A 13028-nucleotide genomic window follows, 5' to 3' on the forward strand; every position below is an offset into this window, starting at 1 on the left:
ATAAGAAAAGAAAAATTCTCGAAGATTCCAGTTTGAAGAAATTGTATTCAGAAAATAGTTTTTTCACCCCAAACATCATTATTCAAGTGCATTAATCATCATTTTTATTTATTTACAACAACAACAACAACAACAATGACAAAACAACAACCAAAAAACACAATTTGTTGTTTGCAGTAGTAAAAGTTGTTGTTGTTGTTGTTGTTGTTTGGACCATCAAATCATTATCATCATCATCATCATCAAATCATCATCGAATGATTCCATAAGGATGGATTGAAATAAACAAAAAAAAATTTTTTTTTTTTGGTTTCTATTCTCCATCATACACTCCAATTAAATGTTGATGAGGATTTTTTTTTCTAAGAAAATTGATATGGTCGTTAATTGTTTGTCGTTTTTTTCTTTTAATATTCATTTAGACGTTATACTCATCCGTCTATCATTGTTATCTCTGTTTTTTTAAAATAGGATTTTTCAACGATAATAATTATGAACAACAACAACAACAACAACAAAAAATGAAAATACAATGTTGTTCCGGGAACGATGCCATTTTCTATAGAAGAAAGAAAAAAAAAATCCTGACAAAGAATAATTCAAGGTTGACCAATCAATTTTTTTTTGTACAGAATTATAATTAATTATGATGAATTTATTATTAGGAATTTTGTTCAAATGTTGATTGGATTTACATTGCTTAACATGGAATGATGATGATGATGATGATGAATTGGCTGATAAAAATAGTACCAATTATATAAAATTCAGATTCAGAAATGTCAAAATCATTTCATCAATTTCATTTCCATTTTCATCATGTACGTGTTATTTTATTAACAACAACAACAAAAAAAATCAAAAAATGGACAAAAAAAAATGTCAACCTATAATGAAATTGAAAAATTATGAGGCAAACAAACAAAACAAAACAAAACAAAAAAAATACCCATTTCCAGTTGAAAAAGGCGATTTTTTTTTTTACTTTTTAATGTCTTTTGGTTTCCTTCCTTTTCAGTTCATCGTGTGTTTGTGTGTTTGCAAAGACATTTACTTTTTTTCCACTTTGTTTTTTTTTCTTTTGGTCATAAATTTTTTTTTTTTTTTTTGCTTTCGTCATATATCGAATTATTATTATATACATCGTTTCGAAGATGATGATGATATGAAGGTAAGTAGTAGTTGGTTATGTTAGAAATTCTGGTATAAACTAGTTATTTTGATTTAGGGTCGGATGTTTCTCTCTGTCTCTGTGTTTGTTGTTGAAATAAAAATCCTTAGCCTTTTATTTTTTTTTCTCGGGGTCTTGTTCATTTTATTCATACATAAATATGTTTTAGATATGACCAAAGAAGATAAAAAAAAATACGAATTATCCAGACAATAAGATAAACAAATCTTAACAGACCACATGGGTGTATCGGTGTGTGTGTATGCTGTTGTTGTTGTTGTGTCAACCATCATCGTCAAGGTCAAATGACGACTCTTTGGTTCCAATAAAATTAAAAAATAAAAACATCTGTCTTTCAAGGACAATCGGATGCTAGTATTTTGCTACATAATTTCGAGTTTGCGTTCATTTTGTAATTTGAATCAAGAATTCAAAACATTCGAAAAAAAAATTCGTCATGCGTAATTTAGATGTAGGAATCGGATTTGTTTTGATTTTTTATTCTGGGTCAGAATAAACACACAAACACAAACACATGTTAAATTGTTTACACATTACAAAGAATTTGGCTTTCACTTTCAATGTATAAATCGGTCACAATTTCTTATGCAATTGTTTTAAACATACAAGTACCTCCCATTGTAACAACTTTCACTGTGAATTCCTCACCCTTAAAAATGATGAGGGTGAGGAATTTAACTTTAATGCAATGTGAAAAACAATTTCTGATACCACTACCATTGTTGAATGTATCGGTATTTTTTTTTTTTTTTTTTTTCTCCATGACCAAGTTCTAAATCTGGGTCCGTTTAGGATTCAAAGAGTTATTATAATCATTAATATTCATCATCATCATCATCATCCAAATCAACCTGGTTGTTTTTTTTTTTTTTTTTTTTTTTTTTTGGTAAAATTTCATCCAGCAAATTATTAATCAATCTTTTTTTTAATTTTATCTCGAATAAATTTTCCATTTGCTTCATCACCAACATTACAATGCACCTCTACTTTCAAAAAATGATATCACAATTCTTATCATTCAAAAACGTTTACCACTTCTTTTTTGTTGTTGTTGTTGTTGTTGTTGTGTATCTATTGATTGTTGTGAATCGATCCGTGTGTGTGTGTGTGTTTTTTTTGTACAACAACACACACAATAATAACAAACCAACCACACTATCATACACAGCAACAACATATCTCCAAACTCCAAGCAAAAAAAAAAAAAATTGAAATGAGATGAAACTGCCCCTCCTCAAAAATATAACTTTCTCTTTTCAAATTACAATACTTCCAATGTGTGTATGTGTGTATCTCTCTCTCTTTTTTCTTTGCCATTACTTTCTTACTCTCTCTCTCTCACACGCATGTTTAGCAAAACGAATGAAGATTTTTTTTTTTTTTTTGTTGGCTTTCGCCGTCGCCGTCTTCATCTTCTTTTTCTTCTTCTCTTCCATATGAATTGACCTCGACCGACATAAGGACATTATAATAATCACACAAACAAATCAAATCATAATAACAACAACAACAACAACAAAAAATCAACAAACGAACAACCAAGATTATTTGATGAAATCCAGTAATAAAATAATGAAAAACCAGAAAAAATTTTCATTAGATAATCATCATCGATCGATCATATATATGATTTTTATCTGTTTTGTTTTGCATGTTTTTTTTTTGATGGTGTTTTGGTGACAGTGCTGGTGGTAAACAACGTCGTCGACAACAACAACAACAACAAAAAAATCTAGAAAAATTTTAGAATCCAGTACGCGTAACCTGTGTCCATGTCCATGTGTGTTCACAAAGTGTATCATCTTTGGTGTTCAAGAATGTCTTGAATCTTTGTGTGTGTGTGTGTGTTTGTTTGAATGTTGAAAATCATTATTCAATCAATATTTGAGAATTTTATTCTAGTTTTTTTTTGTTTCATCAATTCAATGTATCATCAGTGTGATTAAAAATTTTTTCTTTTGTTTTCAAAATCAAAATCACAACCGCTTGTCAATGTTTTATGTGTTTGAATTTAATTTCATCAATTTTTAGTGGTTAATTCATAAATGAATGAATTTTATAAATTTTACCTGTAAATGGATTTTTGGATCAATTTATTAAAAATTTTGAATGAAAATCATATCCTTGAAATACAAACATACATATTATCATATCATATCATCATTATTATAGACAAAATTCGACCGACTTATTGAATTATATATTGAAAAATGATATAATCCAGAAAACAACGAAAAATAAAAATTCATTTACACACGTAAGAGACACAAAAAACACACTAGCACACACACACACACACATAACATCAATATAAAATATATATACGAATCCACCCGTTTTTTTCTCTTTTTGGCCCAAACAAATTTTGCTCTTTTTCTCTTTTATTGTGTGACACAATCCTCCCAAAATTATTACACACAACATTGTACTCGGTTTACACTTGAACTTGAAATAATTTTTTTTTCGTCTCTTTTTTTGTTGAAACAAAAAAAAAACATGAATGTCAATTTTACTTTTGGATTTTTTCTTTTCTTCTTCTTCTTCTTCTACTTTCACTGATTCGAGGACAAATCGACATTGACTGATATATATTGGTTGAACATCGTTTATTCGTTTTTTTTTTGGAACAACAGGTCAGCCATCATCATCATCATCATCGTCATTATCATCAACAACCGTAGAAATTTTGCCATTTCATCAATTGTGTATGTGTGTGTGTGTGGGATTTCGGTCCTCGTGTATTTCCAGTGTGTGTGTGTGTCTATTATGCGTGTTTATATTTATATGTTATAAAAAAAAGTGTTGTGCAACATCTATTGCAACGAAGTAAAAAAAAAGCTTTTTTTTGCCATGTCATGATCATGGCCATGGCCGTTAGCAAAAAAAAAATAATAATTTTTTTTCCACATTGATTTATTGATCAATTGAATGATCTCTTGTTACATTTATCATCGTTCAATTCGATTTCGTTTCGATGTTTTTCCGTTTATTTGTGAAAGTTCCATCGCGTCAATTGAATAAGTTTTACACTTTCCGGCCAATAAGAATTGAATTTTTTTTTTGGAAAATTATTTTCAATCAATCAAAGATTTTTATTTCTTTCGATATTCATAAAATTGTGATTAGAAAATGGCATCAATGACCACAACAACAATGTCCGCTGATGATTGCGGTGTTGTTGTGGCAACCGTTTCATCAAATCATCATCATCAACAACAACAACAACAACAGGATAATGATCATATGAATTTAGAAAATTCACCAACAACAACAATGATGATGATGGATTCAAATAATAATCCACAACATCAACAACAACAGCATGATCAACAATCATCGAATGTTCAACGAAAAGAATCTATCGATGATGATGATGATGATACAATGATGGATGAATCATCAACTTCAATTATAACATCAAGGGAAATGAAATGTATAGACAATTCTATTATGAATCAACAACAATCACTAATCAAGAATACCTCAAATGTTGGTGATCATTATTGTTCTTGTCCATTTAATTTGAATGATGATGATCATCATCATAATAATGATGATGTATCAAATGATATGAATAGTCATCATCATCATCAGACAGCTTTACAATCACAATCATTGTGTCGATTCTGTGGATTAAATATTCAATCTCGAATCAATGATACTAATGAACAATTATTATTAAATAATAAAACCAATAATGAAAATGAACAAGAAAATATTGATCAAAAATTACCATCATCCTCATCATCAAATGAATCACATTTGATTAATAATAATAATGATAACCAATCGTTAATTACTATTCAAGATAATAATGCTAAAAGAAAATCCATCACAATGATTGATACTCATCAAAATCATCATCAACATATCGATGATGATGATGATGATAATAATAATAATAATAATAATAATAATCCCATTGAAAATAATCATCAAAATCATAGTAATACCAATAATAATAAAAATAGTGATGAAATGTTATTTGGTAAGTATTGTAATTTTTGATTTTTTTTTTTTTTCCAAGAAATTTTGACTATTTCCTGTTCTTCAGTAGTTTGAATCCGTCATACCCATGCGTATCATCATTTTTGTTCCAGATTTTTTTTTTTTTGTTTCTTTGTCATATTATGTGGATGTTTTTGTCCACATTTCATTAATTTTTCAATCATTGATCAATGATAGAATAAACTCTAGAATTAGGTTACTCAATTCTTTCGGTCAAATATACCAGATTGATAGTGGATGGTGAACCGCCACCACTTTTTTTATGTTATAGGTGTATGCACCTGATACTATTTTTTTTTTTTTTTTTTTATTTCTTGGAAAATCAAAACATAAAAAGGAAGCTAAAAAGTGAGAAAATAAATAAAGCTCGTGTGCGCGCACGTTTTTTTCTGGTTGTTGTTGTTGTTGTTGGTCTAATTGTAGATATTGAATTGAAAATTGAATGAACCCAATATGTGTGTGTGTGTGTGTGTGTATATATAGAGAGATTTTGGTGAATTTCGTTTTCTGGAGCAAATATTATTATGGAATAAATGATGGTTACTGTTGCTGTTATTTGGTGTAGTGGCCATGTGAACTAAATCTTTTGCAATTTTTTTTGTTGTTGTTGTTTTGTTCCACTTGATAATGATAATAATGTTTGATGTTTGTGTGTGTGTGTGTGTTTGGATATGGAAATTGAAAAATAATAAACGAAAACGACAAGCACGAGTCTGTGTATATGCAATTTTCTCTCTGTAACATAGTGAACACCATACAATCATTTGGATAGAATGTAGGTCAGAGTTCGACATAGTTTTTTTTTGGTCATACTGAAGACATGTATATATTTTTTTTTTATGTTGCCTCTGTCTCTTTTTCTTTTTTGTTCTCGTTTTCTCGATGTGTGTGTATGTGTGTGTTGTGTATATGTAAATAGAAAGAGCTGGTTGTTAGTCGTTTTCACTTTCTTCCATATATTGGCATTAGGATATATAGAAGATTTATATTATGCATGTGAATGTGAATGTGAATGTGAAATTCACTAGAAAATGAAAATGAAAGCAAAAAATTTTTTCTTTCTTTCTTTCTTTCTAATTATTTTAGGTGAACCTGAAAAAGAGACCTATGTGTGTACATGAAGAAGCATGTGAGAAAATAGCCAAATAAAACAACAGACAGATGGTTCAATTGAAGGACCTAGCTCACTATGGTGTTTGTTGTGTGTGAATGCGGAACAGAAAAAAAAATCATTGATAACAATGTAAATGTTTCCCACACACACACGCACATCAATGAATAAATGAATGGAAAGAAATTCGTCTTACGAATTACGGTAGCTTTTGATTTCATTTTTGGTTATCAAATACAACAACGACGACAAACAGTGATGATGATGATGATATAACGCTAAGAAGAAGGAAGAAATTTTTTTTTTTTGAATTTGAATTTGAATAAGATGAATGACATATGAACCACTGGCTGGGTCTTAGAAAAAACTAGCCGGTGACCAGAAAACATTTCTGTGTGTAACAAAGAGACAATCCTCCTCTTTCTTTCTTTCTTTCATTAGAATGGATCGATTGATCCCTTATATAATAAAAAAGTTTAGTTTGATCTGATTTTTTTTTCTTATGATCTCGATTTAATATTGACATCTTAAAAAAGTATATATATGAAAAAAAACAAGAAAAGACGGTAATATAATAATGATAAATGTCTTTTTAAAATGTGTACAATGTGTGACCTGACAGGTCATCGAACATACACACACACACATGTATTACATTTTTTTTCCAATACACACGAATAGCCAAAAATGACATACTAAAGAAGAATGAAAGACGAAAAAAACCAGACACCCTCATTGTATCAGATTTTTTGAATCTGTGTCACTAGGACCAATATTTTTTTGAAGGTTTTTATATGAAATTTTTCGATTCCGGATGAATGAATATTGATAATTGACAATGATGATGATATTTAAATCAATTTCTAGAAACGAAAATTTGTTCTGTATGTTTTTTTTTATAAAATTATCCACAAAATTTTTCCTATTAAAATAAATTATCGTTCCAACAACAGGTGTGTGTGTGTGTGTGTTTGATCCAATTCAATAGCGCATTGGTCTTGCAAACATTTTGATAATTAGACCACTGTGTGTTCAGTGTGTGTCTTGTGATCTCATTTCTCTCAATTGATCTTGAATAATGGAAAAAAAAACTTTTCATTTTTTTTCCTCAAAGTCCGTCACTTTGTATATACAGCCAATACCATTCATCAACATCAATGTTCAGATGTCAAAATTTTATGTTTTCTGTTTTCATATCGATATATGTGTTCCTGGATGAAAAACCAACAAAACCATATAATAAATATATACATTGTGGATCGACACTTTTTTGTTTTGTTTTGTTTTGTTTGTTTGTCAAGACTGGTTAATGTGGATCACCTGTCCAACGAATATATATATGTATAATTTGAATATAAATCCATCAAATTCAGTTTCACGTGAATTGAGAAAATTTTCTTTTTTCTTTCGAGTTTTCATTTGTTTTTTCTTGAGAAAGAAACTATTAGGATTCGTTTCAGGTTTCTGTTGCCCAGCCTGTGATTATGATTGATGGATTTTTTTTCTGTTGGTAGCATCACCAGTTTTTTTTCAGATAATAATATAACACCTATTAGGTCAAGATTTCTATTACTTTGTTTGAATCCTGTTTTTTTTTCTTTTTGCTTTCATTTCATTTATCACTGATCCCTGCCCTTTTTTTGTCGATTCGATTCGATTCGATTGGTTTTTGTCATCGACACCACAAAATATTATTCAAACTAACAACAACAACAACAACAACAAAAAATAAAACACCGTCATGTGTCATATACCGGATCATATTTTTTTCCTTGTTGTCGTCGTCACCGCCGCCACAGTATATAGACCGTTGTAACCGTAGTAACACATTATTGGGCGCCATTTGTATAGTTTTAGCTAACATTTTTAGATACTGGATATTAATAATAATGGATTTTGATTCAATATAAATTGACGATCAACTAATCCGTTTAGTTTGACCTAGATTAATAATCATCATGCCCAACAAAAAAAAATATCGAAATTGAATTGAATTGAATTTAGTGTGTGTGTGTGTGTGTGTGTGATAAAAACATTAGAATAAGTAGAAACAAAAAAAAACCAAAACATTACGATGATGTTGGTGGTGGTAGTGGTGGTTGTATTGTTATTGGTGGTCGATATCTTCTTTTTTTTGATTTGATTTGAATTTTGTTTTGTTTTGAATCGTAATTTATTACATATATTTATCACATAAAAACTTTATACTAGTGACCTAAACGATAATGATGATGATGATGATGTAGTTGTATGGAATTATCATCCATTTTGATATATATATATTCAATGTTTATATTGATTCTATAATATTAGATGTACATGTTTCTTGTTTTTGGCATTTATTTTTTTTTTGTTTGTTGCTATGATTTATTAATTAATTAATTAATTAATAAAAAAAATGCTTGATTCGTGTTTCAACTTTAAACGTTGTTTTTTTTCACAAGATGATGATGACGAAGAGATGCCAAAAAAAAGGAAAATATCAATTTTCGTTTAAATTTTATATGTATATTTGGAATTTTTGTTTTCGTTTTTGTTGTAATGTATGTATGTATGTATGTGTATGATTAAAGATTTGCGATATATACAAGTCATGAGATTATTAATTTTTTTTTCATTCATTCATTCATTTGGATTTGTTTGGTAGTGTGGTAGTTGTTTGGACACTACCAATATATGGATACGATGTATGGGTTGATAGTTGAAAATGAATGCAGAAATATGTTTTTTTTTGTCTTTCATTTCCAGAAAATTTTCATTTTTTTTTTTATTTTGTTTTGTTGAAAATTTAATCGATCAAATGAGTGATGAACGATGCCATTCGCTTTTATATATAGCTGTGTGTGTGTGTGTGTGTGTGCACATGGAAAAAAATGTACATTTATATACAAAACATAAAAATGAAAATTCATGAAGAAAATTAATCTTTTTTTTTTCTTCTGGACATACAAAAAAAAAGTTGTTTGTCCAGTTTTTTGTTGTTGTTGTTGTTTTTGTTATTGCTTTCAAATTCATTTTTGTATTCTCATTTTGTTGTTGTTGCTGTTGTTGTTGATGTTATTATTATTGTTGATATTTTGAATATATATATGATGATTATATGATGATGATTGGAGAGATGACATAAAACGGCACCATCATCATCATCATCATAATCATCTTGGTTGGTTGATTTTCTGAATGTTGAATTCATCTATACATACACACAAACATTCATCGATTCGTTGATTGGCGAAATATAATAATAATAATAAAATATGATGATGATGATGAAAAGACACGCCAATGGCTTCCAAGGTCAAGATGACTTGGTTTCTTTTTTTTCTTGATTTTTTTTTCTCTCTCTTTCTCTTTTTTTGGCTTGAAATTTTTTTTTTTGACGGGCGCCGTATCTAATACTATTGTTACTTGATGGATTGAATCAATTTTTTGTGTGTGTATGTGTGTGTGAGGGAGAAAAAGAGAAAATAAAAGAGAAAAATTCAAGTAAAAGTGCTGGTTCTTCTATTCATCATTCATATAACGAACAAGTTTGGCCACTTTTTGTTTCAGTTTGCGTGTGTGTGTGTGTTTTGGGTTCCAAACAAGGAAATTATGCTTATTAATCGTGAAATAATGTTGTTTGTTTGTTTGTTATGATGATGATGATTGGAATAAAAAAAAAATAAAGCTCATTTTCTGGTAAATACGCGCCAAAAATAATGTTTAGAGAGATATTGATTTCACACACACACACACACATAGAAAATATGATATATCCATGACCATAGCGACATCTGTCGGATTCGTTTAGAACGTTGGCTGATCGTCGTTTTCTAATATGGAAAATGTTTTTTTTTTCTTTTCTTCCTATATACTAATGAATATTGAAATTGACCTAGAAATTGAATTGTTTTTGTTTCATTCCATCACCACCATCACCACCACTGCCACCACCACCCACCCCCCAGTCGAATTTATTTCTATGTCAAAAAAAAAATACAATTACAATAACAAATTAATTATTGAAAAAATAATTTTTCCACATACACGACACACACGCACATAACCAATATAGAATTGTGAAGAAAAAAAAAAGAATCGAATCTTCAATATCTTTTTTTGTATTTTTTTTCGTAATTCTGTATTTTTGCTTTTTTTTTGTTTTGTTTTGTTTTGTTTCGCAAATGATGACGATGACTACTACGTATATATAACCTGACCTAGTTATTATTTCTGTATATATAGGCTAGCTATAGAATAGTTTTTTCGAATACATATATTTGTCTTAAAATTGAATATATAACCACCCAAACTATTTCATTTCATTTGGTTTGTTTATACACTGTTGTTGTTGTTGTTGTTGTTGAAAAGAATTTGGGTCAAAATATTTCACTAGATCACTTTGTTTCTCACACATCTACTCACAAATACACGCACAAAAAATACATATACTGAATTTTAAAGAATTTATTCTTGGGAATTTTGTTGATTATTGATCAATTATTTTGGTGGCTTCAATTTTTTCTTCATCTTTATTGCTGTGAGCTAGCATTTTTTCATGTCAATTGTATCACTTGTGAACGATAGATGTCACTGGTGTTGATAATTGAATTTTTTTTTTCAAAATTCATTAATTGGCGCTTTTTCTTTTTTTTTTTGCCATCTATTCTAATATTTCTATTCTATAGCTTTCACCTAGATTCTCGAAATTCTTTGTACAACTAAGAGAATGGCAAAAAAAAAACAAATTTATCATTTCAATCAAATTCTTTGAATGTTTTTCATGTTGAACTAATTTTTTTTATTTATTTTTTTTTTTGCTGAATGATAAACATGACGATGAAGATTTTTTTTTGTTTATCGTTGATATTGAATCAAATTCATATTTTTATCATACCGATTCAACTAATTTGAATATGTCATTTTTGTTTGTTTGTTTTTTTTCAATATCTAGAGATGATGATTAAAAGAATTTATTATAGTTTTTATTTTGCAAAAAAAAACAACAACAAATTCTATAGAATCAGTGTCGGTAACGGTGTGTGTGTGTGTGAGGATCATGATCATGATCGTTATGAATAAATTCTTGTTCACATGAATGAATGAATAAATAAAAAAAAATTGAAAACAAAACCCTGACCTCGTTCTACATCATCAGTTGATCCGAATACTATGAATTTTGTACAATTTTTTTTTTGTTTATTTCGGGAAACGATTGGATTTTTTTTTCGTTGACAATTTTAATGCAATCGTTGACGACTAAATAATGATTTATTTTCATTTTTTCATTTTTTTTCTGCCAACAACAAAAATTCAATTCAATTTTTGTTGTTGTTGTTATTTTGAGTTTGTTGAAATTTTACCAATCAAAATAATGACGATGATGATGATGATGATGCTATTGCACTCTGATGACATTCATTGTTACTGTTATATTCCATATAATATTTGAATGAATGAATGAATTTTTCTTCTCTCTTTCTTTCTTTTCTGTTTGTTACAATATGCATCTCGTGATCTTCCTCATCATCATCATCATCATCATCTTCCTTATTATTATCCTCGAGATTTTCTTTTTTGTTTATTTCTTGTTTCTAAAAATTTTCTTTTTTTACAATTTTATTTTCAATGTTTTTTTTTCTTCAGTCTTTTTTCATTGTTGCATTAATGTTGATTGTTTGTTTGTTTGTTTGTTGATCAATCGACAAAAAAAAAAATTTGTTTTTCCGATCAAGATGCATAGTAGAAAAGTAACTGAATTGATTGTGAAGTGACAATTGCAATATTGCAATTGATGATTATATGTGTATGCAATATATATAGATATATAGAAATGAAAATGAAAGTAACCTAGTTTTTTTTGGCTATTTTGTAAATGAAAATATCCATCTCATTTTTTTTTCTTTCTAACAAACTATGTGTAGTTTGTTAATTGAATTTAGTTGTATTTTGTATACAAAATATCAATCGTTAATGAACATTTGTATATATACAATCTGTATGTGTGTGTGTGCACAGTTGTTTTGAGATATTGTGACACTTTTTTTTCTCACTCTCCTTTCGTTTGTTTTTATAGTCATTTATATCACTAAACTGTATTTTGATCATCGTAGTAGTTTGTAATGGTGGTTTCGGTTGTTAGTCTTTTATAATTTGAATCCAAATTTAGATTTAAAAACTTTACTTCATTATCACTTGATGATGATATTTCTATTACAAATATATATACAGATTTATTGTTTTTTGTTTTCTTATTTTTCGTATTAGTTAATGTATTTGTTGTTGTGTTGGTGGTGATGGTGGTGGTGGTGGGAGTATGTTTATGTTTACTTGATTGGTTTTTTTTCCAGTGTATATAATAAATAAAATGAATAGCGGTAGATATATTGTTTTTGGTTTATTTTCTTTCTATCTCTCTTTCTCTCTCTCTCTGCTATTTCACAATGTAAATGTGAAAAACAAAACAAAACATATGACATTTTTTTATATAGAAAAAAATATATTGGATAATACGCGCCTAGGTTTTCAATTCCCGGCACAAACACATACACACACACACACATGATTGTATACAGGATTGATGCCTCATCCTACGACACACAAACAAACAAACAAACAAACACACACACATACACACTCAACCTATGTCATTATCATGACCTCCAATTACATTTATTATATCACATTTATGTTTGTTTGTTTGTTTGTTTTTTAAATGGTATTTAGTGCCATTAC

General features: G+C 28.5%; 1 protein-coding gene across 1 annotated transcript in view; it reads left to right on the forward strand.

Moving 5' to 3' along the window:
* Positions 1 to 2558: 2558 nt before the first annotated feature.
* The window catches only part of LOC124495391 (uncharacterized), a 30248-nt gene continuing 19778 nt past the window's right edge, over positions 2559 to 13028 (forward strand). Inside the window, exon 1 of the mRNA XM_075733312.1 lies at positions 2559 to 5180. Within this exon, the coding sequence (XP_075589427.1) occupies positions 4322 to 5180 (859 nt within the window). The 5' untranslated portion in view covers positions 2559 to 4321. The remainder of the gene's footprint in view (positions 5181 to 13028) is intronic.

This window comes from Dermatophagoides farinae, chromosome 8 (genome assembly GCF_024713945.1).
Source record: "Dermatophagoides farinae isolate YC_2012a chromosome 8, ASM2471394v1, whole genome shotgun sequence".
Taxonomy (NCBI): Eukaryota; Metazoa; Arthropoda; class Arachnida; order Sarcoptiformes; family Pyroglyphidae; genus Dermatophagoides; species Dermatophagoides farinae.